Source organism: Epinephelus lanceolatus, chromosome 17, assembly GCF_041903045.1.
Source record: "Epinephelus lanceolatus isolate andai-2023 chromosome 17, ASM4190304v1, whole genome shotgun sequence".
Taxonomy (NCBI): Eukaryota; Metazoa; Chordata; class Actinopteri; order Perciformes; family Serranidae; genus Epinephelus; species Epinephelus lanceolatus.
The window spans coordinates 40,964,586-40,992,511 of record NC_135750.1 but is presented as its reverse complement, the minus strand read 5'-3'; the positions used below and the strand labels follow the sequence as shown (position 1 = coordinate 40,992,511).

At 40.4% G+C, this 27,926-nt stretch overlaps 1 protein-coding gene across 1 annotated transcript; it reads left to right on the top strand.

Annotated features, from left to right (window-relative positions):
* On the top strand, positions 1-27,926 carry eno4 (enolase 4). The gene is given in 10 exon segments (XM_078160881.1): positions 1-86; positions 2,594-2,649; positions 3,321-3,490; positions 3,577-3,705; positions 3,938-4,049; positions 4,524-4,648; positions 4,840-4,965; positions 21,219-21,377; positions 22,826-22,934; positions 27,895-27,926. Coding segments are annotated over 10 exon segments (1,104 nt in total).

Below are 27,926 nucleotides of genomic sequence, written 5' to 3'. Positions count from 1 at the left end.
ATGAGTCCCAAGTTTGGGTACAGAAACCAGACCACGACAAACACAAAGCACACCAACCAGAGCACGCCACACACAGCCCTCGCCAGGTAAACGCCAGGTAGAAGTGAGCGTGCCCGTGAGGGGAAAACCAAATAACGCAGGTGCCACCACTGTGCAATTACAGGTGGGCCACACTGCCAGCGAAGTGCTGTGAAGAGCAGCGCATCGAAATTCTCGCGTGAGCCCGTTCACATCAGACGTGCATTTCTCCACGCCGGTCGACAAGCGCTTCTGCTCCCAGCTGTGTTGTCTCCGTCACATTTGGGGCTGTTTTTCCATCATGGGTATCTCTCTCTGTTTGAGTGTGTGTGCCCCGACCCCCACCCCCTATAGCTGGCCCACACTCTCTCTCTGTCTTGTGTGTGTGTGCGTGTGTGTGTGTTCGTCTCTCTCGTGCTCTGTTTAGATACCACTGACTAATATGTATAGCCTATATTCCTGCCCGGCTTGACACATTTGCTCGCGGCTCGCGCAGAAAATAGACCAGACGCCGAAACAATCGCTGCAGCATGGATGACACAATCGTTTAACATGGGCGCCAAAAGTAAACTTCGCTTCTCGGCGCTTCGAGGCTATTCGCAGTGCTTCCGTGTCTGGTGTGGCCCTGGCGTTAGGCTCCGACAACTGGAAATTAGGCCCAGCTGATGCCAATTAAGGGCGGAGGTGTAGCAGCGCTCACCCTGCCACACATGGAATGTTGGAAGAGAAAAGCACCGTAGTAAAGTAACGTTAATGGGATAACCTAGCTAGATGTAAAGTTAACACTAGCTGGCTAGTGCAGTTAATAACACAATCTCGGTAAATTAACGTTAGGTGAGAAAAGGTATTCATTATAGGAATGATTTTGATAACCAACTTGCTCAGCTAGCTACCCATCAATTGTATGTGTCACCATCTTACCCAAACATTGGAGTCTCTGCTCCCAAATAATGCAGCGCATCTATGCCGGTGAATCCACCATGGTGGATGAATGATTCAGTTGAATTCGACTCCCAAGACGATCCTCACCTAGCTGTCAATTCGATTGAGACTGGCCAATAGGAACGTGGCCCCGCCCATGACATTATTTTCACAGTGACAGCAAAATCCTGACACAAGAGCAAAGACTTAGGTTTTAAGAGAGAGAAGAAAAATGTTTTGAGAGAAACAATTTTTTTTTGAGAGAGAAAATATTTTCACACTGATAGCAAAAAAAATAATATTTGAGAGTAAAAAAAAGTTTTTTCTTGGAAATCATTTTTTAAATCTCAGATTATTTTTTTTTAGTATTCTATGACAAAATACTTTCTCTCAAAACTTTTTTTAGTCTCAAATATTATTATTTTTTGCTATCAGTGTGAAAACTTTTTCTCTCAAATATTTTTTTTTCTCTCAAACATTTTTTTCCCCTCTCATATCATTTATTTTCTCGCATGTAATAAAGACACAAATATAGCTCCATACGCACATCCACACTATTTTCTTTCAAAACTATGGAGTTTACTGTGTACTTCAGAAAAGAAACTGAGAAGTCCTACAAGTGTACCATGCCTGTAAAACTAACAGATGGTGATTATGTGGAACAAGAAAAAGAGCTACCAAGCTCATGTTTTATTTGTGAATAGAAGATTACAGGTTAGGGTAGTACGACGCAGTTTTTTAAGCGGAGTGGTGAGCGAGTGGAGTGGGATAAAATTTATGCTGGAGTGGACCGGAGCAGAGCGAAGAATGCACAGAACCAAGCGGAGCAGACGAGCGGCGCAAAGTGACAGGTCTGCGAGCGAGGAGTGGAAATTTTCACCCTGTCCGCTCCGCTCACCTGCTCTGCATAAACTTGGATATGACATGCTTGATATTTTCAGACTCTAAGATGACAGTGCCTACTCAATCACAGGTGAACTGTGAAGCACAAAATAAAGGGTCACATAATTAAATAAGCTTTAAGTTTTGTGGGCAGTGGGCACTAGCTATTTATTTCCATGCTCTGTCCTCTTTTACATGATAATTGTAAGAGCTGGAAGACACATCATACAGGTAAGGCTTCTGCTGCCACAACTCCACAAAGTTTCCCTCTTTGCTGGAAACCCCCACATTTTGTTTAACACATTTTGCCTCCAAGGCAAGCTGTTTTCTGTCTATTTGTATGGGTTTAGCATTGGTGCATCATTTCATGCTGCATTTCTATTGGTTGGTTAGTAGATGAAGGTCGTAACAGCAGTCACTCAGTGAGAAAGTCATCCCAAATTTCTGACACAGAACTCTCTCTCACTTTGCGAGGTACATTTCTTTCACGTTTGTCATCTTTAGTCTTGGAGAGCCCAAAATCACACAGTGTATACCAGGCTTTAGAAGAAAATGGTTCCAGTACAGTCTTTGCTGTATTCTATTCCAGTGGTGAAGGTAAGAGGAGTCTGGCCACTCTCTGTCCTTACAGAGTTAGCAGCTCTGCACTGATGAGGCTTTGTTCTCCTTTGCTTGAAAAGTAAGCTTGCAAACTTTGTGTCTGCCCAGCACTAACTTATTTGAAATGTTCTAACATTGAGAGGATTTTTTTGTGTCTGCTGGTTTTGAGCAGTCCATACGTGCTGAGAGCAAGGCCACAGCTCCTGGTGGGAGCTGAGCTGAGAAAAGGTGGGAGAAGGGCAGTTCCTCCTCCACCAAGGACTCTCCTCTGATGATGTCCCAGGAGAAAAGAAGAAGAATAGCAGATTTTTTTTAAATTAACTTGATGACAGTGAAAAGCTATGGGCCACAGTGACCAGTGGTGGTTTAATGGGCATGTTTTCACCAAAGGTATGAAAAAGTAAAGGTTAATTTGGCTGTCCATAATCTGAAAAGGCCATATCTACCATTTCAAGTGGGCTGAAATTAAAAGTAATGTCAGTTTACACAAATTAACAAAAATCATCTGTGAAGTCCAGAGGTCCCAACAATAAGGTGTTTCCAGTTTCAGCAACCAAAAGCTGAGGCCTAGTTGCCAGCCTGGCAGTCACTCTTAAAAGTTGGTGTTGAACCTTGCAGTGTCAGCTAGGATCAGCTCCAGTCTCCCCCTGACCTTCTAAATGATAAGAGGATATAGCTAATGGATGGATGGATGGATGGATGGAACTGCACTACACATCTGTGCCTATACTTTTTTTGCTACTATGGCACTTCAGTTTCACTGCACAGGAGTCTTATGTTCTGTTGCTCTTTTCAGTTGCTTTATAAAGGGCAGCACATGAAAATGTACATTTAGCCTCCTTTTAGCACATTAATGTCTATCCAGGTTTGTCACTTTGTTTTCTTTTGTAACATCACAGGTAGAAAGAGCAACACTGCAGAGAAGCCAATCCCTTCAGCAGAGCCACCCAAGCCAGTTTTGCCTGGGAGCTTGGCCATTGGCTCAGTGTCTCTGGCAGTGGCCAAAAGAGGGGCAAAAATACAGGATATCCCACTGTACAAATACATAGCAGCTCTGAAAAACAGAAAGGTTAGACCAGACAAGCACAAACATGCACATTCAAACAAACACTACACTGGAACTACATATGTGGATGTCTTAAAAATGTTATTCAGGCTCCAACACAGTTTCACATCCCTGTCTCTTTGGTAACTTTGCTGAACTATGGGAAGACTCCTCCTGGAAAACTGAATTTACTTGAGGAAGTCATCCTGATCCCCAAAGTTGGACAGCGAGTCAAACAAGTACTCACCACTCTTCAAACACCTCCATGTAGTTGTTGCATGTTCTATCTGTTGGCAGTTGGCATAGACGTGTTAACTGTATGAAGTCAGTGTTTTTTGTGCAAGTCCCTGTGCATCTTTTGTTGTTGCTATGATGTGGTATTGTTAAGGCACCTCAGTTCTTGTAAATTGTTTTTTTTTTTTTTTACCATAGCATTTGTTAAATACACTGAACTGTGAACTTCTTCAACAGATAATCACAATGACCCTTGAGATACAGAAGGAGATGATGAGAATAATGAACACTGCAACAAAAGCTGGGGTGAGGGACATTGCGATTTATTCACTGCAAGAATAGGGCCTGGGTTCACACAGGCTTTGTTAGAGCTCTCAGTGTAAAAGGTGGAGGCAGTATTCAAGGTTCTGTTACTGAGCTTTCCATAAAAGTTACTTACAAAAAAGGAGATTTGTTTTCTATTGTCATGGCTAATTTTCAAATTAACTCAGGTATGCAGGCCTGGAGGTATGCTTATCAAAGGATTCAATATATCTACTGTTTACCATTTCCTTCAAGCAGCATTTGCACTATGTACACAGAGTTATCTCCTGCATTGTTCAATAACCTGTAGCCCTTACATTCATAACATGAACAGTGAGGGGGGTACACATGTTCGTACTCTAATAATCTTGCAATGACAAACGTCTCCTTCAGAACCATGAATATATACTCATCTATTGTCATTCACATGCAGCTTCAGCTAAGCACAATACATAGATGTTGACAAAGTAACTATGTCTTTGCTCTGGGGCCATCCAGGCAATGCTGTGTGGCAGGGGAGTGATGGCTGCGACCTACGAGCAGCCTCTAGATCTGATCACTGAAGCCTGCACTAATGTTGGACTGGCACTGGGGACAGAGATCCATTTAGCAGTAAACTGTGCTGCCCCTGAGTTATTGGACTATGTAAGTCGACAAAGGGTAGTTGCTGGCTTTATGTGAGCCAACATGTTGGGAGTCCTTGTATATGAGTCATCGTGTAAATCAATTCTATATGCGTGCAGCTAAAGAGGTCTGTTCACATGCAAATGGAGTATAGCCACAGCCTATAGAGACAAGCAGCAAAGAGAATCTAATTTGTTTTCTTCTCTTCTCAGTCTAAGGGAAAGTATGAAGTTGTAACAGGAGTTTTGAAGTCACCATATGAATTAGTTGATCTGTACCAAAACCTCATCAGCAAATACCCAGCAGTGGTGGCCTTAATCGATCCATTTAGGAGAGAGGTAAGTCAAAGGCATTATTATTCTTTTATAAGTATGTCCAAGTTCATGCATATAGATAATATTGTTTATATATTGTATAAAATATTATTGTTGTATTTATTGTTTACTATACGGTCACCCTGTGATAGTCTGGCAATCTGTCCAGGGTGTGCCGCAACCCCTAACAGGATAAGCAGTTATGGAAAATGAATGAATGAATGAATGTGTTTTATGTCACCTACTCTGTACTTTCTGTTCTGTTTCTGAGTGTTAAGCAGAAATGTAGAAACAATTCTGGTAAATTCCTAAAAGGGCAATCTAAATATAGATTGCTTTGAAGTTGAAGGATAGGGATTATGGTATTTTATATTTTTGTGTTGAGAAGTCCCATGAAAAGACCAAAAGTAACTATGTATTGGTCTGTCTGTTAATTATTTTTGACTTGCCTCCCCTGTGTGTGTGGCTCTCAGACCCAAGTCCTTTGGTTCCTACTGAATAAGTAAATGGTAATGGATAATGGTATGTATGGACAGAACTTTGAAGAGATGGCATGTTTCTGCCAAGAAGTTTGTAATACCAGTAAAACCCTATGGCTGATGGCTGAAACCTGAAATCTAGCATGTGGGAGTTAACACTGAGATAACCTGATGACAGGCTGACATATTAAAAGTTACTATAGTTACAGATGTGGACTTGCTGATCTTCCTTACTGTGAACAGCTTGTAACTAGTAGGCCATAGAATAATCACTTCTGACAACAGCCAAAACAGACAGAAGATAGCATCAACTCTTCACTTGACCATGGTGTTTTGTTCGCATATTCAACAATACTGTAAAAAAATGTGGATGGTACCCGCAGCGGAAGAAGGTTTTCTTTGCCATTGTTCATGGTGAATGAGATGTTTGACCAATGGAAGTCATTTAAACACTCAAATGAATCAACAAGAAAAAAAACTCTAAATCATTTGTCCAAATGTTTGTTGACTCCACCAATCAAAGAGTTGACAGCACTCTGAAAGATTTGCAAGTTATTTAAAATAGCTCACAATCACCTCAGAAGGACATGGATGAGTTAAATAAAAAGCTCTGATAACTCTGCCAACCTTAGGACCATCTCTGACAGGTCTCTGCAACATTCTTATAGATGAAATAATTGATGAGAGAAATTAATTGTGGCAAGTCACACAATCTAAATCTAACCAACTGCTGGCTGATAAATTGGAACATGTCTCGAAACAAATTGAGATTGAATGGGCACATTGTAACGGGAAATATAATGCGCAATCCATCATGCATCAGATAATTGTAATGACATAACTCAGATGTAAGGATAAAGAAGAAATTCATAAAAGAGGGAAAAACTTTAGGGCACCAAGATCTACGTCAAGACTTCACTGAATGTATGAGACAGAAACAAACTGAACTGTGGCCAAAGGTCAAAGCAGCATGCAACAAGGGAATGGTAGCATATTTACAATATCACCCACCTCGAGATTTTGTATCTTGCCCCTCAGGAGTGAACTTATCGCCCTTTTCCTGCAGTGCCCATCTTGTTATGGACACTAATAACACTGTCGTGGACTCTTCCAAACCTGTAAGCAACTCTGTAGCACTTTTGAACTACTCAAACCTTTCACCTTTCTTAAATGCTGATTAGTGATGATCATTTCACTGTTTTTGATCAGAAGTTAGATACTTGCAAATACTACACAGAGGACTCTTTAAAATCAAGGTGTCTAGAAAAACATGAAAAAAATAAATTCCAATTCCAAAACACTTTAATTTATTAATTGACTACTTTACCTCATTACCTTTACACTTTTCTGTTGTCGGTCTTACTGAAAGTTGGTTAAACAACTTGAAAGTGTCTCTCTGCTCAAAAAATGGCCACAATCATCTTTTTACCAATAGAATAGATGGACAAGGTAGTGGGGTATCCCTCCTTATTATAGTGATTATTACATACACTCTGCCACAAGATTTAGTAATTGGTAATCCTAATACAGATAGTTATGTTAAATCAACTTTTATTGAGGTAATAAATGACTTTGTTTCCAGGCCATGTTATCATTGGTTGTGTACATAGACCACCAAGCCATAATATTAACTCTTTTGTTGATATTGTTGAACTTCAGAATGCTATTGTCATGAAGTGCAAAGCCTGTTCCATATTAGGTGATTTCAATATTGATTTACTGCAGCCCAGCTAAAAAAAAATTGGAATGAGCAGGAGACATAAAACTTGGCACCATAATTGGAAATGATGTCCTAATGCTTCAGATCAAATTTGATTCCATTTAGCCTGATGGTGGCGCTATAATTGATGGCCGAAAAAGGAAAAACTTTGACAGGCCATGCCCCTCACACCCTGAGTCAGACTGATTTGAAATTTGCAACACATCTACATCTCAGTGTCCTCTGCAAAGAGTCTAGTGGCCAATTAAGGGAACCATGATGGATTCTTTGGTAGTTTGCATTCTTTGCAGGGGCTTGGGCTTAAAAGGAAATAGGCCATGACTTTCGTTGTCTTTGAGCAATCCTGATTAAATTCAGTGGAGACATCTTGGTCTCATTTCCTAAACACACCCATCAAGTTTTTTTCATATCTGATTCAAAGGGAGCAACACAGGACTTTAGGTGTGCAATTACTGAAACACTGCATACACTGTAATGATTAAACAAGTATGTGATTTTTATCACTCCTTCTTTAGACAGAATTAAACCAGCTTAAACAACTTTGTTCGGCTTTGTGAAGCCTGAACCCCTCTTGCTTCTGCTTTGATTTTGGCAGTTGAGCTACTTCCTTCTGTTGGCCTATAAATGGCTTTAATAAGTGGTGGACAGAATTTTACCAAAGTTGGTGCACATGTTTGGGGTCAAGTATTAACCAAGATCAGAAGTGTCATATTGATTGGTACATGTTTGTTAGCATTATATGCTAAAAGCTCCCCCTTCACCACGACAGTCCTGCATAGCACTTGCGTGTCAGAGTCAGAACCTCTAAGTCTAAGTCCATGGTTCTCAGCCAGAAACTGCTAGATTGCTCCCTTCAGGTTGGAAGTGCGTAACTGCTCCAAGTGAAGGAGTTCAAGTATATTGGGGTCTTGTTCAGAAGTGAGCTCAATGTGACTGAATCAGATAGATTATTGAAGACTGTTAAGGACTCAAACCAGAGACTGTTATACCAAAAATATTTAGGATTTATTTTTAATGCATAGCATAAAATATACAGTACAGGCCAAAAGTTTGGACACACCTTCTCATTCAATGTGTTTTCTTTATTTTCATGACTATTTACATTGTAGATTCTCACTGAAGGCATCAAAACTATGAATGAGCACATGTGGAGTTATGTACTTAACAAAAAAAGGTGAAATAACTGAAAACATGTTTTATATTCTAGTTTCTTCAAAATAGCCACCCTTTGCTCTGATTACTGCTTTGCACACTCTTGGCATTCTCTCGATGAGCTTCAAGACGTAGTCACCTGAAATGGTTTTCCAACAGTCTTGAAGGAGTTCCCAGAGGTGTTTAGCACTTGTTGGCCCCTTTGCCTTCACTCTGCGGTCCAGCTCACCCCAAACCATCTCGATTGGGTTCAGGTCCGGTGACTGTGGAGGCCAGGTCATCTGCCGCAGCACTCCATCACTCTCCTTCTTGGTCAAATAGCCCTTACACAGCCTGGAGGTGTGTTTGGGGTCATTGTCCTGTTGAAAAATAAATGATCGTCCAACTAAACGCAAACCGGATGGGATGGCATGTCGCTGCAGGATGCTGTGGTAGCCATGCTGGTTCAGTGTGCCTTCAATTTTGAATAAATCCCCAACAGTGTCACCAGCAAAACACCCCCACACCATCACACCTTCTCCATGCTTCACAGTGGGAACCAGGCATGTGGAATCCATCCGTTCACCTTTTCTGCGTCTCACAAAGACACAGCGGTTGGAACCAAAGATCTCAAATTTGGACTCATCAGACCAAAGCACAGATTTCCACTGGTCTAATGTCGATTCCTTGTGTTTCTTGGCCCAAACAAATCTCTTCTGCTTGTTGCCTCTCCTTAGCAGTGGTTTCCTAGCAGCTATTTGACCATGAAGGCCTGATTCGCGCAGTCTCCTCTTAACAGTTGTTCTAGAGATGGGACTGCTGCTAGAACTCTGTGTGGCATTCATCTGGTCTCTGATCTGAGCTGCTGTTAACTTGCGATTTCTGAGGCTGGTGACTCGGATGAACTTATCCTCAGAAGCAGAGGTGACTCTTGGTCTTCCTTTCCTGGGTCGGTCCTCATGTGTGCCAGTTTGGTTGTAGCGCTTGATGGTTTTTGCGACTCCACTTGGGGACACATTTAAAGTTTTTGCAATTTTCCGGACTGACTGACCTTCATTTCTTAAAGTAATGATGGCCACTCGTTTTTCTTTAGTTAGCTGATTGGTTCTTGCCATAATATGAATTTTAACAGTTGTCCAATAGGGCTGTCGGCTGTGTATTAACCTGACTTCTGCACAACACAACTGATGGTCCCAACCCCATTGATAAAGCAAGAAATTCCACTAATTAACCCTGATAAGGCACACCTGTGAAGTGGAAACCATTTCAGGTGACTACCTCTTGAAGCTCATGGAGAGAATGCCAAGAGTGTGCAAAGCAGTAATCAGAGCAAAGGGTGGCTATTTTGAAGAAACTAGAATATAAAACATGTTTTCAGTTATTTCACCTTTTTTTGTTAAGTACATAACTCCACATGTGTTCATTCATAGTTTTGATGCCTTCAGTGAGAATCTACAATGTAAATAGTCATGAAAATAAAGAAAACGCATTGAATGAGAAGGTGTGTCCAAACTTTTGGCCTGTACTGTATTTTGAGTCAACTGAGGAGCAACAAAAGTTTAAATATGAATTCAAATGAAACCACATTAAACTAACAGCAATAATATAATTAAGGAATTGATTAATGTGATTGCTGCACCGTGGGGGAAGCTGGAGTAGGGCTATGAAATGAACAATGAAAAAATAAATAAATCACAAATGATGTAGGGAAACTATGGATTAAACACAACACACAAATGAGTCAATATAGATCAAATTAATCCACAACACTCAAAGTTTACCTACTTATAGAAAAATAATTCAAACCACACACATCACAAAGAGGTTTGCTGCCCTGCTAACCAGTCTCCTCCTTTAATGCAGCAAGGCCTCAGACAACAGAACAAAATAAATTGCCCAATAAATTAATAAATTAAAGTTGCAACAAAATCAATAAATTGTGGGAAAAACGGTGGTTGACTCCTCTATTTAGGTGTGGGTTTAAACTAAAATAAACAAAAGAAAATTAGTATAACAGAAAAAAACATTACAAACATTTTAATAAATATATAATTTTCAAACAAATTGTATACCTTGTAAAACAAGAAGAAAGATGATCCTCTCATTCAGAGACTTGCAGGTGATTGGATTCTAAATTCACAAGGAACTGAGTTAACTTTTGAATAAAATAAGTAAAATCTATTTATTAAACACTGTATTGTTTGGGGTGTTGGTAGTGTAGTGGATAGTGCCAGAACCCCATGTACAGAGGCATTGCCTCGCTGCAGCGGCCGCGGGTTCGAATCCGTCTCGCGGCCCCTTGCTGCATGTCAGTCCCTACTCTCTCTCTGTCTCCCCATTAGACTCTCTGTCCTGTCATTAAAGGCAAAAAAGCCCACAAAAATAATCTTTTTAAAAAAAACAAACAAACATTGTATTGTTTGGCATACCTTATTTCTTGGCTGGCATGCTTCAGCAACCACTCCAAGGTTTTACGTCAAACAGACTGGCCCTAGTCAAACATTTTTACCCATTAATTTTATTTATTTACTTTTTTAAATTTTATTTTTATTTAGAAAGGGCAGGTATAAAACGAGACAAAAACATGCACAGAAGATATATTGATTATTTTCCTTTCCTTTTTTTAGGGAAAGAATAGTCCAGAGTGTAATGTTGAACAGTCAGTCAGGGCACATAAAGGTGGGAATGTGACTTTAATCCAGTTCTCCTTTACTCCATGTGGATCCCACCCTATCTGGAAGTTGACCTCACCCCCTAGTGGGGGCCTATTATTGCATCCATTCAGCATGTTATATTAATTCATATTCATTTGGCAAGATCCAGAACAGAAGTTTAGAACAGACTGATAACAGTGAAGAAATGCCACATATGAATTAGATACATTGCTGTCCCTGGACATCAGGGGCAGAAATCCCGGGGGGGGGGGGGGGGGACATGACTCCCCCTTCAGTAAAGCTGTACCCCCCTAGAATAATTTGAGACACAATTAATAATTTCTGAACAATGCAGTAGTATTTATTGAAAGCACAATGTAAGCGGTGCTCATTATAATCACGCAATAATGTGTTATCTAAATCTTAAAAGATTTAGTCCCCCCTTCCCATTCCTAGTAGTGGTATATCCCACACTCTTTCCAATGGGCGGGGCTGCTTGGCAGCAGTAGCAGCGTGTGGCTGGAACCGCTGCCCACATCTCGCATCGCAGGGTAAGATGTTCACTCACACAGACACAGTTTAACTTACACAAGTTACAACACATCCCATTTACTGTTACAACAAGCCCCAGGCCCAGGCTGATAATATAAACTGTCTGCAACATTTCTCCTGCATTGTTCAAAAGCCTACTCAATTAGGAGTGCTGCTAAGCTAAAAGCTAATGATTAAGCTCAGAGTTTAGTGATAGAGAGGACAGGAGAGAAAGAAGAGGGAGAGGACAGGACAAGAGCAGTCAGTGGCGGAGCAATGGGTACCTGTCTGTAGGCTCTCCACCTGTCAGTGAGACAAACATGAATGACGTGCAGTCTAACTGACAAGGAGCGGTCATTACGCACGACTATTACACACGGTTGTGGCGGAGCGGCTCGTATGGGTACCTGTCTGTAGGCTCTCCACCTGTCAGTGAGACAAACATGAAAGACGTGCAGACGAGGAGCGGTCATTATGCACGACTATTATGCACGGTTGTGACGGAGCGGCTCGTAGCTAATGGGTACCTGTCTGTAGGCTCTCCACCTGTCAGTGAGACAAACATGAAAGACGTGCAGTTTAACCGATGAGGAGCGGTCATTATGCGCAAGTATTACGCGCGGTTGTGAGGTGTGCAGTGGCAGATCTCACAGCATACTGTTTATAAACCAGTTTACCAGTTTAATTGCAGGAAATGTTTAGTTTTAGTTTTAGTTTAGTTAGTATAGACATTCACTCTGCCTGTTGGAGAGATAGAGAGAAGATTAAAGCGTCAAATTGCGGTAAAAGATGCTGTATAAAAGACAGGCTACAACTTTTTTTCCTTGTCCCCCCCCTGGAATTATTCTCTAAAATTTTATTGTTTATTGTCCCCCCAACTATGAAATGGGATTTTCGCCCCTGCTGGACATACCCATTTACAACCCACCTTAACACAAGTTATCATCTAAAGGAACTATTCAAAAGAACTGTTGGGGGGGGCGGGGGGCACCTACCGCTATAGTCCAGTAAAAGAGGTATATTAAATTAAATTAGAATAAAAAATTAAGTTATATTACCTGTGTGATCAGATGAAATCTGCTCGGGTTGGGGTTATGAAAACTATCCAATTCTCCAACATTTTGTAAAATTTATCTTTCTGGTTTCTAAGTAGATAAGTAAGCTTTTCCATTCTAAATATTTCCAGGACAATACCGACCCAATCCTCTAATGTGGGTGGGATAGGGTTTAGCCATTTCCTAGTGAGTGATTTTTTGCTTGCCACCAAAAGAATTTGTATTAACTTTATATCCCTTCTCAATTCTAAAAATGAAATGTGACCCAGATAAAGAGATTCAAAGTTCAGAGGTACCTGAGTGTTAAAAACTTTGCTTTACCCATTAATTTTAAGATTTTAAAAGTTTTTTACCAAATTAAGCAGCAAACAGTTGCAGGTCTCAGTTCTCTCAGGTGTGTGTGTCTCAGTGCAGGCAGAAAGGCCCATATGAGTTCTCCTTCCCCATTTACAGACTCTGCCTACTTGCCTGGGCCCTAGTCCTGGGCCTGTTGTCCTTCCATGCTACATTAAAACTGAGGGTGAGATTGACAGGTGGATTGGTACAGTGTCAACAGTAATGCAGGCATTCTACCAAGCCATTGTGGTGAAGAGGGAGCTGAGCTGGAAGGGCAAAGTTTTCCATTTATCAGTCAGTCAGGGTGCCAACCCTCACCTATGGTAATGAGCTTTGGGTAGTGACCGAAAGAATGAGATCACAGATATAAGGAGCTAAATTGAGTTTCCTCCGTTGCATGGCTGGGCATACTCTTAGAGACAGGGCAAGGAATTTAGACGTTGACAGAGAGCTTAGGGTAGAGCCAATGTCCCTTTGGATCGAAAGGAGCCAGTTGAGGCGGTTTGGGCATGTGATCAGAATGCCCCATGGGAACCTTTTTGTGGAGGTGTACCAGGCATGTCCAACTGAAAGGACACCCTGGGGTTTACCCAGAACACACTAGAGAGATTATATATAATCATTTGGCTTGAGATCCTCCAGGGGACATCTGAAAACATTGCTAAGAAGAAGAAGAATGTTTGGATTACCTTGCTCAGCCTGCTGCAATGTGACTCAGTCCCAGATCATTGTCAGAAAACAGATGGATGAAACTTGTATTCAACATTACATCTGACTAGATATCTCGATTATAGTGACCAAATTATCACGGTAAACGATAATATTGCGATATTTTTTTAAGCGCTGTAAAATGTCCAAAAAATAGATACATTGAAATAACTTCCCTAAATCTTGTAACTTCCTTATCATACTAAAATGTTAACAGCCAAAATCTTATATTAAAATGAAACTTTCACATTAAAGGGGCAAGGGATTGGCACAGCAACAGAAAATTTTATTTTAAATTAACAAAATATGTAAACACATTACAGGATCAAAGCTTACTTGTCTGGTGCATTTTAACAGTCAGCAAAATATGTAAACAATTTATATATTATTTATTTATTAGCACGAGAGGAAAAATATATATCAAACAAAACAATGCAAGAGTAGAACAAAAGACATACAGTATATAGAATAGATATCACAAATGTGCAGGAGAAACCAAAAAAACCCTAAGGGCAATGGTCATCATTACAGAGGATAATTCAGAGGATTACCTGTATGAGAAAAGGAGTGCATGCTCTCGGTCAAAGGTTAACACGGCAGCATTTTATGTTGTTTCCTTGAGCTTATGTCAAGAAAGCATAACTGGCCGTCTATATCGATTCTAGCTCACCATACAATAAACATAATCACAGTGATTCAATCATAGTTGATCTCAATTAGCGTTACGTTACATCAGTTTATATTCTGTCGGCTCCGCTCAGTGTTTTCAGTTCTGTTTCGTTTTGAAACACTTACACGTTAGCAACATAGCTGCTAATACGGCTATTAGCTACTCAACTAGTATTAGCTCCTATGTGTCTTAAACAAAAACGGAAAACCTAGTCGCTGTTTAGGAGGACAGATAGGGCTCAAATGTCCCATATACGTTGAGAGTTACACATTATGACAATCTTAGTAAAACCGAAGTCCCTCACACAATAACTGACGTTTGCATAGCATAGCATAACTTGCATTGGCTGTAAAGCTGTGGATGATGGTCACGGAGATGAGCCAGCAGATGTGTAGTGTTGCTACCCTTCGCAGCAACTTTCTTTCTGCATGTTCTGCACACAGGATAGTTGTCCTCCACCAGCTGTCCCTCGGCATTCTTCAGAAACCCAAAGTATGCCCAGACCTCAGACTTTGTGCGTTTAGCTGGGGGGGGGAAATGTCCTGAGTGCCGCTGTCACCACCTTCCGCCATGTTTTCATTCTTTGTGTTTACACATGCTACGCATTCACGCAGCGCCTGCATCGCGAGACTTGAATGAGGCTGTTATTACATGTCCTGATAATCCACCGCGATAATGCAATTAATTTAAACATAAACGGTAATTCTTACCATGTAAAAATTAACTGAAATTTACCGTAATATCGGTAATCGTTACATCCCTACATCTGACTGCCTAATTATTATTGTCACCAACAGGTGTTGCTCTGCAAGACGTGCAGCTTACATAAAACTTTGATGAACTTCCATTAATTACAAGCAGGGCTCTGTGTAGAACTGAGGAAACGCCGCAAGTAATTTGGTTTGAGATGTAATTTGTCTTTGTACTCTTGTTTATGTTTATTTTGAGAAATGTGAAGTTAGCGACACCAGTGACCATAGTCAAATGTATCCCTGGGGCCAGGGTGGGTGATATTGAATCACATTTAAAACTGCTGGCTAAGAATAAACATAGATTCAGTAAGATTGTTATTTATGTCGGTGGTAATGACACCCAGTTATGCCAATCGGAGGTCACTGAAATTAATGTTAAATCGGTGTGTGAATATGCAAAGGTAATGTCTGACTCTGTAGTTTTCTCTGGACCCCTCCCAAATCTGGCTAGTGATCAGATGTTTAACCGCATTTCATTATTCAATCCAACCTTTCCAAAGAAAACCTGGTCTGATTAGAAGAGATTTCATCCATCCCACTTTTGTTGGAGCTTATTTCATCTCTGGAAACCTAGCCAAGTTTATTAGTGAATCCAAACCCTGACAAACCAGAGTTGAGACCAGGAATCAGAGTCGCGGTCTGAGAGGCCGTTTACACGTACACGGTGATTTTGATAAACGGAGACATCTTCCTTCGTTTGTGCCCTTCGTTTACACGCAAACGGAGATTTCTCCTCTGAAAACGAGTCTTTCTAAAAACTCCGGCCAGAGTGGAGATTTTGGAAAACTCCGGTTGCGCGTTTGCATGTAAACTGAGATAAACGGAGATAAACGGAGTTATAGGCAGCCGACGTCACAGTATGCGCCGGAACTTGCGCCTGTGTCAAAAGTGCAACCTATGTTGCTATGGTGACAATGGATACATGGAAGGCTTGAGCCTCTCGTTACACTGCCACCTACAGGTTTGGCATGCTCTTGTGTATATATACACGGGTAAGTGTAAACGAAGATCTTTTTGAAAATGGAGATGGTGAAATGTCCGTTTATGAAAATAGCCGGCGACGTGTAAACGGCCTCTGAAATGCTTCTCTGGGCTTCCTGCACTTACCCACCCATAATGTTATAAAACAGTGTATGTCCCCTAACCACCTAAATTATTTAAATCTAGTTAAAAAAAAGAGGAATTGTACATAAAAAACTAATAGAAATGAACACATTTTCTGTGAAAGAACAACAAAACAGGATAATTAAATGTGTACTTTAAAATATCAGATCTCTGTCATCCACAGCAGTGTTAATAAACAAATTAATATCAGATAATCATATTAATTTATTCTGTCTCACTAAAGCCTGGCTGTGTCATGATGATTATCAATTCAGTCAATCAATTTTATTTATAAAGCCCAATATCACAAATCACAATTTCCCTCACAGGGCTTTACAGCATACGACATCCCTCTGTCCTTAGGACCCTCACAGCGGATAAGGAAAAACTCCCCCCAAAAAAACCTTTAACAGGGGAAAAAAATAGGGAGAAACCTCAGGAAGAGCAACTGAGGAGGGATCCCTCTTCCAGGACGGACAGACATGCAATAGATACAATAGAATATGTTAGTCTAAATAAATCCACTACTCCCAGTCATAATGATACTCGCACTCCTTGAGGCAGCAGCTAAGGAGGGGGAGTTGCAGCCATTTTTGACTCTAGTCAATTACCCAACCCTAACCCTAAACTAAATTATAATTCCTTTGAAAGCTTTATCTTTAGTCTTTCACACCTAACCTGGAAAACCTCACAGCCACTTTCTGTTTCTGCCATTATCAAGTTATCATTGTAGGTGATTTTAACATTCATGTTGACATTGATAATGGCTGCCTCACTACTGCATTTATCTCATTATTAGACTCCACTGGCTTCAGTCAGGGTGTACATAAACCCACTCACTGTTTTAACCACACCCTCGATCTTGTTCTTACATATGGAATTAACTCAATAGTCTTTCCACAGAATCCATCTTTATCAGACCATTATTCAATAACTTTTGATTTCTTAATACTCAATTACATGCCACTTGGCAAAAGCTACTATACTAGATTTTTATCCGATAGTGCTGTAGCAAAATTTAAGGAAATTATTTTAGCGGCATTAAATTTATTACCATGTCCCACTGTAACAGAGACTTTCTATACAACTTTAAACTCTCCCAAATTGATTATCTTGATGATAGTGCTCAAGGCTCACTGCTAACAATGCTTGAGTCTATACAGTAGCACCCCTTTAAAAGAAGACAATGAAACAAAGAAAATTAGCTCCGTGGTACAAATCCCAAACCCGTAAATTTGATCAAATATAGTGAAAATTATGGCGTTTAACCAAGTTGGAAAAATCTCGTTTAGTCTGGCAAGACAGTCTCCACAATGCCAGAGCAAACTATTACTCAGCACTAATAGAAGAAAATAAGAACAATGCCAAGTTTTTTTCAGCACTGTAGCCAGGCTGACAAAGAATCACAGCTCTGTTGAGCCTTGTATTCCTTTAGCCCTCAGCAATAATGATTTTATAAGCTTTTTTAATGACAAAATTCTAACTTTAGAGCAAAATTCATGACCTCTTGTCCTCACACAGTACCAATCTACCTTCAATCACAGGGAACTTAAACACAGCTGTAGGACTTGATATATATTTGGATTGCTTCTCTCGGATTACTCTTCAACAACTGACCTCAATGATTGTGAAGAATTCCCTCCATCTCCGCTGACCGCGGCCGTATCAGTGCATTCCTGTTCATTGTGCGCTCTATATAAACTGCCTGGATACGCAGGGCATACTGACTACAGCCGGTTATGAGGAGGAAGCGTCGGAGAGCCGTGACTCATATCCTTATATGTTGTCCATTCTTATATTGACTGATCGATGAGTGATTGCACATGTAAGTCCACCTTTATTGTCTGTTTGTCTCTGGAGACAAGGAGGTTGATTAGTTTCTCTGAAGTTAGTTTGCTATGTGTCGCACTGGCATGCTGCCAGGTTTATTTGCCACGCCACCACTTCCCTAATTCATTCATTAGGTTGTGACGTGGGACACTTGCTTTGTGTTACGGTTTGCATTAGTCAAAAAATTGATTTCCTTTGTTCAGTGAATTAATATTAATGAATGTTAATCGCTGCAGTTATAGCCAATTAATGCATTTTTAGCACCTTGTTTCCAGCCTTTTACACAATGTATTGAGACCACTGTTCAATGTTAATATCACTCATCTGTGCCATTAAGGCTATATTTATGGTGAACGCCTTTGCTTTCAGTCTCTTTTGTTCTACTGTTTTTCAGAAACCATTTATTAGTCAACCCAGCCATCAATCATCAAATTCCTGTCACCTGTTACTTATGGACATCATGTATTGCCTGTGTTGTAACCCCCTGCTCATTTCCATTTTCAATACAAATTCTGAACTATAAAGCTGGACTCTGCCTGTTTTGTATAAGTGAAGCCAGTGAGTGGGATTCAAGTTACCCAGCTAATTACAAATTGTTTTCAATAATTTCTTTATCTAAATCATCAACGTGTCTCTTAGACCCATCCCAACTAGGTAACTTAAAGAAGTCTTACCTTTAGTTAGTTAACACTTCTATATTAGACATGATCAATATGTCTTTATCAACAGGCTATGTACCACAGTCCTTTATGGCAGCTGTAATTAAACCTCTTTTAAAAAAGCCCACCCTGGATCCAGAGGTGTTAGCCAACTATAGACCCATATCTAATATTCCATTTCTTTCAAAGAAAGAAAGCTCTGGCCTCTAGCACAGCTGTAAGAAACCTCTGAGTAATATTTGACCAAGATTCGTCTGTTACCTCCCACATTGAACAAACTTCACAGACTGTGTTTTTTCATCTGCATAATATTGCAAAATTTAGGCCTACCCTGTCTCAAAAAGATGCAGAAAAATTGGTCCACACATTTGTGGCATTCAAGGCTGGATTACTGCAATTCCCTATTATCAGGTTGTTCTAACAAGTCTTTAAAAACTCTCCAGCTGATCCACAATGCGGCAGCCCAATTACTGACAGGAACTAAGAAAAGATATAATATTTCTCTCGTCAAAGCTTCTCTGCACTGTCTGTCCATAAAATCCAGAAATGAGTTTAAAATCCTTCTCCTTACTTACAAAGCTCTAAATGGTCAGGCTCCATCATATCTTAGAGAGCTCATAGCAGAGATGGGACCAAGTCACACATGTGCAAGTCTCAAGTAAGTCTCAAGTCTTAACCTTCAAGTCTCAAGTAAGTCCCAAGTCATTTTTTCTTGGGCAAGTCAAGTCAAGTCAAGTCACAGGTTATGTCAAGTCAAGTCAAGTCAAGTCCTGTAATAGGTCAAGTCAAGTCCAAGTCAAGTCACCTTATTATTGTAATTTTACCTGCAGAATCTGATCTTAATAAAGTGAAAAGACAAGATATAAGTAATTGTCAGTAAACACTGACTTCATCGCTGCAATGTTTACTTTGCAGGGGCGACCCCCATGCGTGCGCGCGCGCACACACACACACACACACACACACACAATAACCAAGGCAGCGGCCAAAATCACCCATTTAGCTCATTTAACCCTGTGTTGCTCGTTCATAAAATGTACAGCCGGTCTTGTGATGAACCGGTTGGAATGTTCGCTCACGTTTTCTGGGGTTAATGTTAGCAAATAAATTAAAAAACAAGTTCCACCAAACCGACCCACCCCCCCACCCCACCCCCGTATCGTATCAAGTTAACGTTAGCTAACTACCGACTAACCAGATAATATTAGCTAATTGACAAGCACTTACTGGGCAGAATGGCTCTTCAAATGACGAACAAAGTTTGAAGTTGTCGCCTGGCTGTCCGAGATGTTTATGCCACATGTCTTGCACTGTGCTGTTCGTCTTTTGCCGTAATAATGGTAATTCCGAAAGCCGAAGACGATGACTCTCGGTACGCCTCCCGCTGACATGTTGATGCCTATTTGATATAAGAGGGCCTGTTTCTCCAATAAACACGTAAGGTACGTAGAGAGGGCATGACTGATTGACAGGGTAGTGATCCAATCATGACACCATTCTCAGCCTGCGCTCCTACCGGGTAATCGACATCATTAAATTAATTTATTAATTTTATATTCTAACCGAAAACATGATGTGAATAAAACTCAAGTCATTCAAGTCATTGTGTCTCAAGTCAAGTCAAGTCCCGAGTCTTTAACTTCCAAGTCCGAGTCAAGTCTCAAGTCTATTTTTTGTCAAGTCAAGTCACAAGTCATCAAAACAATGACTCGAGTCCCCATCTCTGGCTCATAGTGCCATATTATCCCACTAGAACACTGTACTCTGAGATTACAGGGTTACTTGTGGTTCCTTCAGCTATCAGGCTCCTCTTCTGTGGAACCATCTTCCTGTTTCGGTGCAGGAGGCAGACACTGTATCCATATTAAAAAGTAGACCTAATATTGATAAAGCTTATAGTTAGGACTGGCTCAGGCTTGCCCTGGACCAGCCCCTAGTTAGGCTGATATAGGCCTAGTCTGCTGGGGGACCTCCTATGATACACTGAGCCCCTTCTCTCCTTCTCTCTCTCTCAGATTCTGAAAAGTTGGTTCTTCTTCATTTGCTATAACTGCATGACACTAACTTACCCTCTTCGCCAGAGCTTTTGTCCTCCTCTGTCTCATAGGTTCCCTCGAATCATGGTTACGCCTGGATTGTGGATTGTGGTTACACTGCTGACGTGGTCCTGTCTGATGCCGACTGCTACTGCTATTATTATTGTCATACTTCTACTATTATTACACATTTGATTATTATTGTCACATACAGTATCTATACTGTCATATTTTAATATTTAGGTATAACATATTATTATTATTATTATTATTACTATATTATTACTAAAATCAGTGTTATTGTAGCTATTGTCATTACTGTTTTCCTGCATCTCTCTGTCTCTGTCTCTCTCCGTCTCTCACTGTGGAGATATGGATAATTGTAAATTCATTATGTTGATCTGTTCTGTACACATGACATCTGAGGCAAATTGTGATTTGTGATGTAGGGCTTTATAAATAAAACAAATGAAAAAATAAAATTGAATGTGTGTTTGTGAGGCTGATTATGTGTTAGATGTAAAATGTTTGTATGCATATGCATGATTATGTCTACAGCATGTTCTTAACTCAAATGTGTATCTTTGTCCTTGTGTGTTTGTGCTCTGTAAGGACATAGACCAGTGGGAAAAGTTGAGCAATGTGATTGGAGGCTCATGTTTGCTGCTCTCTGACATGACTTAGAAGTTAAAGGCTCCGCCCCTTCCAGGAGTCAGAGGTCACATCTTAAAACACATTAATGAGACAACAGTCAGTGATTTGATCACCAAGGTAACAGATTTACTGAGGTGGCATTGAGAAAAAGAAACATTGAATGCTGTGTAGGAAAGATAGCAGTACTACTGCTCAGTTCAGCTGTTAAAGTTGGGACACAAATGTATATAAAAACAGAATGAAATAATTTGCAAATCCCTTTTGTACAGAATTCTTTTGAATTCTGTACAAAAACAAGATGTTTAATTGCCACTGATAAACTGTAACGTCTTTTGTAAATTTACGCTTATTCTGAATTTGATGCCTGCAACATGTCACAATAAAATTGGGTCAGGGGCATGTTTACCAATGTGTTACATCATCTTTAAGCAGAACGCAGTAAGTGTTTGGGAACTGAGCAAACTATTGAAGTTTTAAAAGTGAAATTCTTTCCCATTCTTGCTCGATATACGACTTCAGTTCTTCGGTCTTCATTTTTGTGTTTTGCTCTTCATAATGCACCACATATTTTTAATGGGAGACAGGTCTGGACTGCAGGCAGGTCAGTATAGCACCTGCACTCTTACTCACAATTTCACTATGAAGCCAAGCTCTTGGAATATTTGTACAGAATGTGTCTCATTATCTGTCTGCAATAATCAGGGACGTCCAGAGGATACGATGTCCATGAAGGACTGGTCAGACCACAGCACACTTTTCCTCTTTGTTAGTCCATCTCAGATGAGCTCAGGCCCAGAGAAGTGTGCTGTGTTTCTGGATGTTGTTGATATATGGCTTTCACTTTGTATGGTAGAGTCTTAACTTGCATTTGTAGATGCAGCGATGAACTGTGTTTACTAACAGTGGTTTTCCAAAGTGTTCCTGAGTCCATGTATAAATATCCTAAATACAATCATGTCAGTTTTAATGGTAAATGGTAAATGGACCTGCATTTGTATAGCGCCTTTCTACCCAGATAGCACACATACATCTGGCCAAAGTCGGCCTGAGGACGACACATCGGCCCTGAATTTGTAACGTCTGACAAGCGTCGGCCGCATGGGCGGATATCTTTAAATTTAATAATCTTTTGTCCCAGCTCATCAAATGGCTCTGTTACATCAGCTTTGGGTCGGCCCAGTGCCGTAGAATGTCTGCCCATATACGGAAGTCGCCACTGAAGGCGGAATTTCATCTCCGCAGTGTTTGTTTGGAACTGAGCTCGCAGGACACAGCATCTCATCGCAGTTGGTTTCAGGTTAGCTAATTGGAATAAATTGGCAGAAAATAGCTATGTTGTTTCTTCTGTGACCATTAAAAGAGGTTCCTGGTGAGTGGCAAGGCACGACTGGGTGTATATAGCACATGTCCCCACCAGCTAACGTTATCTTTCGTTAGCTGTTAGCTAGTTTAGCGGTTTAGCTCATGTTAGCTAACAGGCTACAGCTGTGGTGTTTTCATTTTATTTTCCTTAGTTGACGTTATCTGCTCATCTGGTTATCGTGAGCACTCCTTTTGGGTTAAAGTGGAAGTGCACGGAGCTGCCACCCATGGTCCCGCGGCCCCCCGGCCTGACCTCTGGGGCCCTGGACAGGTGCTCAAGTGTGGGTGAGAAGAGCGGAGAGGACTACGGAGGTCAAATAGTGAAGTTTAAGGATGCCTTCGGTATGTTGTTAATGTGATTTTATGGGCAGTTTATCAGTCGAGGTCTCCTCCTCTGCAAAGCAAACCGCCCCGGTGGCTACAGGTAATAGCGCAGTTTTGAAACCACTGTTTTTCCCGAGATGAAGGACTGATTGTTGAGCTGCTGTTAACAGTTAACAGAGTTAACGCCGGATCCCGTTATTTAATAGTTTCAGCACTAAATTAAGCAGAGTGACGGACCCAAAGCCTTCAATCTGACTAAAAGAGGATTTGTTTCTTGAAGTTACGTGCTCATCGTCTTTTCTGTGTCTTGCAGGCTGCCAGGAGAAGCGGACTGGCCATCAGATATTGTTTGTGGAAATTTGAAAATAAAGTTTGTCAAATTGACTTTTGTCTCTTCATTGTGCACACTTACACACTAAATAGGGTCAGCTATTTTTGAATGTTAGCATTGATTTCTCACATTGAATGGTGAAATATTTGTAGTTTGAAAGGTCTGACCTAAATGAATAAAGGTTGTAGTTAACGAAGCATATGAATATTAATGAAGGAGCGCCTACTGAGAGCAGCTTTTTTTATTGATCGTTTGAACGTCGCGTGGTGGTCATTTTCGATTAAAGGCCGACGTCTCAACAACGTCTTGGCAATGAGCAAATGCTCTCCCTGCTACATCTTTACGATCTAAACTTGATACATCGGGCCGACATCGGCCAGATTATGCGTGCTATCTGGGTAGTCATCTAGTGACCATTCAAAGCGCTTTTTACACTACGAGTTACGTTCACCCATTCACACACACATTCATACACTGGTGGCCAAGGCTACCATACAAGGTGCCACCTGCTACTCAGTTTTCACACACACACACACACACACACACACACACACACACACACACACACACACACACCGATGGAACAGCCATTGGGAGCAATTTGGGGTTCAGTATCTTGCTCAAGGATACTTCGACATGCAGCCTGGAGGAGCCCGGGATCGAACCGCTGATCTTTCGATCTTTCGATTGGTGGACGACCCACTCTACCTCTGAGCCACAGCTGCAGTGCCACCTAAGGGGTCAAAGGTCACGGGCATTCAATATTTGTTTCTGGTGTTGCTCCTTCTCTGAATCTCTTGATGATATTATGGAATGTAGATGGTGAAACCTCTAAACTTCTTGCAGTTGTGCATTGAGAAAGGTTTTAAACTTTTTAAAACTGCATTACTAATGCAGTTTTTCCACTATGTGGTGAGCGTGCACCATCATTGCTTGTGAACAACTGAGTTTTTCAGAGGATGTCCCTGTCCCAATCATAATACTGTCACCTGTTAGCAATTAACTTGTTTACCTGTGGAATGTTTCAGGTGTTTTTTAGGAATCCACAACTTTTCCAGTCTTTTGCTGCCACTGTCTGAACTTTGTTGAAACGTGTTGCAGGCACCAGATTCACAAGGAGTGTGTATTTAGACGAAACAATAAAATTTTCAGTTTGAACATTAACTTAAACATTAATCTTGTCTTTGAACTGTATTCAACTTAATATAGATCAAAAAGGATTTGCAAATTATTGCAATCTGCTAAGGTTTATGTTTTACACTGCATCCCGACTTTTTTGGAACCAGGTTGTTATAGATTTAATGCCTGTGGCTTAAGAACAGATAATATTATCCTGGCCTTCCTCCTGGCTAAAAATTCCATTTCCAGACACACTGATGTGAACAAATACTCTTATTTTCACTGAAATATTAAATACTTTGTTTCTGTCCCAGCACTCACTAACCACCCAGCCAAGAGTATGAGTTGTTTTGTTTGCATCATGTTGTGTTCACACCGGGTTCAAGCATTCAAACTTGAACACAAAATTTGCATCACGCCCAGTGTGAACACAACATAACAGTGTTTGCCATCCACTCCACACAGATCAGAGACATTTATGTCAGGGTATTGACCATTTGTGGCAAATGCTTTTACAGTTAGATTTGGCAAAAAAGGTTTCTAATGCTAATTATGTCTTTGTTTCTACACTAGGATCAGTGTTAATGGGAAAAACATGCAGTGAGCCCTGCAGTGATGACTCTTTGTCAGATATAGTAAGTGTTATTACCTCTCTGTCATTTTGTGTTTCCAGCATCGTGTCATTTATCTAATCAGAGAACAGTATGGCATTTCTTCACCACATTATGTGGACAAGTGTTGAAGTGCTAAATATTATGAAAAGATCCATGTAAAGCTTAATTGTAAGTTTCAGCCCAACACTTCACTGCTTTGGTTCACTGTCACTGCTCTCATAGCGTTGTTTCTGGCTGCAGCAGGCAGCTATTTTCAACACAAATACTTTAAAACACACTTTCTGTTCAGCAGCGAACAGCGGACAAAGTTGAGGCTAGCTGATGAACACAGAGGAGCATTTAGCAGTTAGAGAGTCAGACATTTCCCTCAGGAGTTGGCAGAATCCAAAAGGAGAGAGAATATTGGACTTACATGTACAGCTGACCAGAAACTCAGTTCCAAATGAATTATAATGTTGCTCAGTTACTGCTGGATGTGTAAATAAACAAGTGTTTGTTAACAAGTTGATATCAACTTGACACCAACACATTCTCACTCCAGACTCATCGAATACTGATGCTTGGTCAGTGGCACGTCGCGTCAAGATATGAAGCGCTAGGTACCCTCTTGCGTCAATTTTGAGCATTTAGGGATGGGGTGTTAATTTACCCTTGTTACATGCATTGTATCTTTCAAAATAAACTTCCATATCCACCGGACATTTACAGTTTCTGCTTGTTAGATGCATACAGTGTTTTTAAAAATAAACTAAAAATTATTTTTTGGGTTTAATTCCTGATGTGTGAGTGTAAGCAGAGATGATAGTAGAATGTTTCAGGTCATCTCTTCACAGCTGACCTCATCATCATCTTTCCAGAGTGGAAGAGAGATCCACAGAAAGCACTGTAACTAACATTTACTACTTATAATAATTGTGGAATAAAACCTACCAATCAACAAACAAGTTAACAAACTTGGAAAAGCTGACCTAATGCAGGTCAGTGCTCACTTGAAACATGTGGCAAAAAGCAGTTTTATTGATTGTGTAACCCACTTGGCACATGTGCCACCAAGTTTATAAACAGATAAAGTGCCTAGATTCTAAGAGGAGTGTGCAACAAATGAGTGAAGTGCACAATGACATTACTTAATCCTTACCTTAATAACTAACAGCAACAACCTGATACCTTTATGTCTTATTTCCATTCAGATAGAACAATAACCTTGCATATGTTTATTCACTACACCTTCCATTTTGTCACAGGAATCATTGAACTCGTATTCCTCCTCGGCATTAAAGAAAATTGCACCCACAACCAAAAATGATACAGAATTCCAACTATTGACGAATTAACAGTGCGATTTCACAGAAAAGCTTAATATGGCTAACTGAATTATTCAGTGTGGCAGTCAAAATTAGCTTGGGAAATTTGGTTAAAACCCAGTGTCCTTGAACCACAATTTAAAATGTTGAAACCCATCAAGAATAACAACAAAAAATAATAATAAAACTGAGATACTGAAGTAAAACATTCTATATTTTTCACAAGAATAACCAAGGGAGTATAAAATCATGTTTGTCCAATTCTGTTTCATGAGCTTTTGATTGCACTCAACTTCCTACCAGCGCCCTTAGCAGTGAAAACTGTCCATCCTAGCTCCCAAGAGAATGAAGATAAAGATTGTTAAGTCTGATGAATAGCAGGGTTCCCACAGTCATGAAAAACCTGGAAAAGTCATGGAATTTCATAATTACATTTTCCAGGCCTGGAAAACTCATGGAATTAGTAAAAATCATCAAAGTTTTTTTTTGTTGAAAAAAAAAGGTCTGATAGGTGGTTTCTCGCATGTAGATTAGACAGGGTATTTTATCAGTTTGTTTTTGTTGATGATTTGTCAGTGCATTTAGAGTAGAAATCCAACATTACAATATTTATTTTCTGTTTGGAACATAGTTGCATTCTGAATGGATTAGACATAATCCTCTCTGCCCAGCTTAATGAACTAGTTCACTGTTAAAGTGACACAACAAATTGACAGAAAATATAGAAAACTTGGACTGTCTTCCCTAAATTAGCCAAACAACTAGCTTCTTTCTAAATGCATGACATGCAACAATTTCAAGGGAAACCATGCCATTGGTAGCTTCATCAGATTAACAGCAACAATTCTTAAAGTAAGCAACAAATTAAGGTAAACAACAACCAGAGTGCCAATTCATTGTTCAGATAGCCAGCTAGCAGCTAACTTAAGCCTCTTTTCCACTGCACAAAAAACTTGCTAACGTCTGGCTTTTTAATGTAATGGGAAAGGTTACAATCAGTATTAACACATGGGTCAAATGACTGCAGTAGTCTCAGTATTTATCAACTCCAGCTCTAATTGGCATTGACAGAAACACAACACCCAGGTGAACATGCTAATTTTAGCTCCTTTCCTAGCAGGATGCAATGACGTGCCACCTCAAAATAACGTCCGTCTCTGCCCAGGCAGCACTCAAACATCGTTTCAAATTAATCTGTACCGAGTGTGAAAGAGAGACTGAATGTACTTCTGGTATGGCGCAGAAGTGAGTAGCAGCATAAGCCAGAGGCTCCCAGACGGTCTTACTCTCCCATGAAAAAGTACTGGATGGATAGGATGAAAAGCTGTTTATTGTAGTATGAAAGAGGGAAAAAAAGAAGTTAGCCAGAAGCTAAATGCTATTGTCGCTGATTTAAAAGAAATAAAGGATAGAGTCAGGGGAGGATCATCAAAATGTATGCCCCTGGGCACAAGTCTGACATGCCCCCACACAATTCCTTGCCGGCCAAACATATGTCACATAATCATAACAAAAACTTCGCAATTTAGGTATAGTTAGACACACGCTTGTCTCTCCCTTTCCTTTTCTCTCCTTGTTAGATGGCGAGCCACAGTTAAGGATTGCTGTTTGA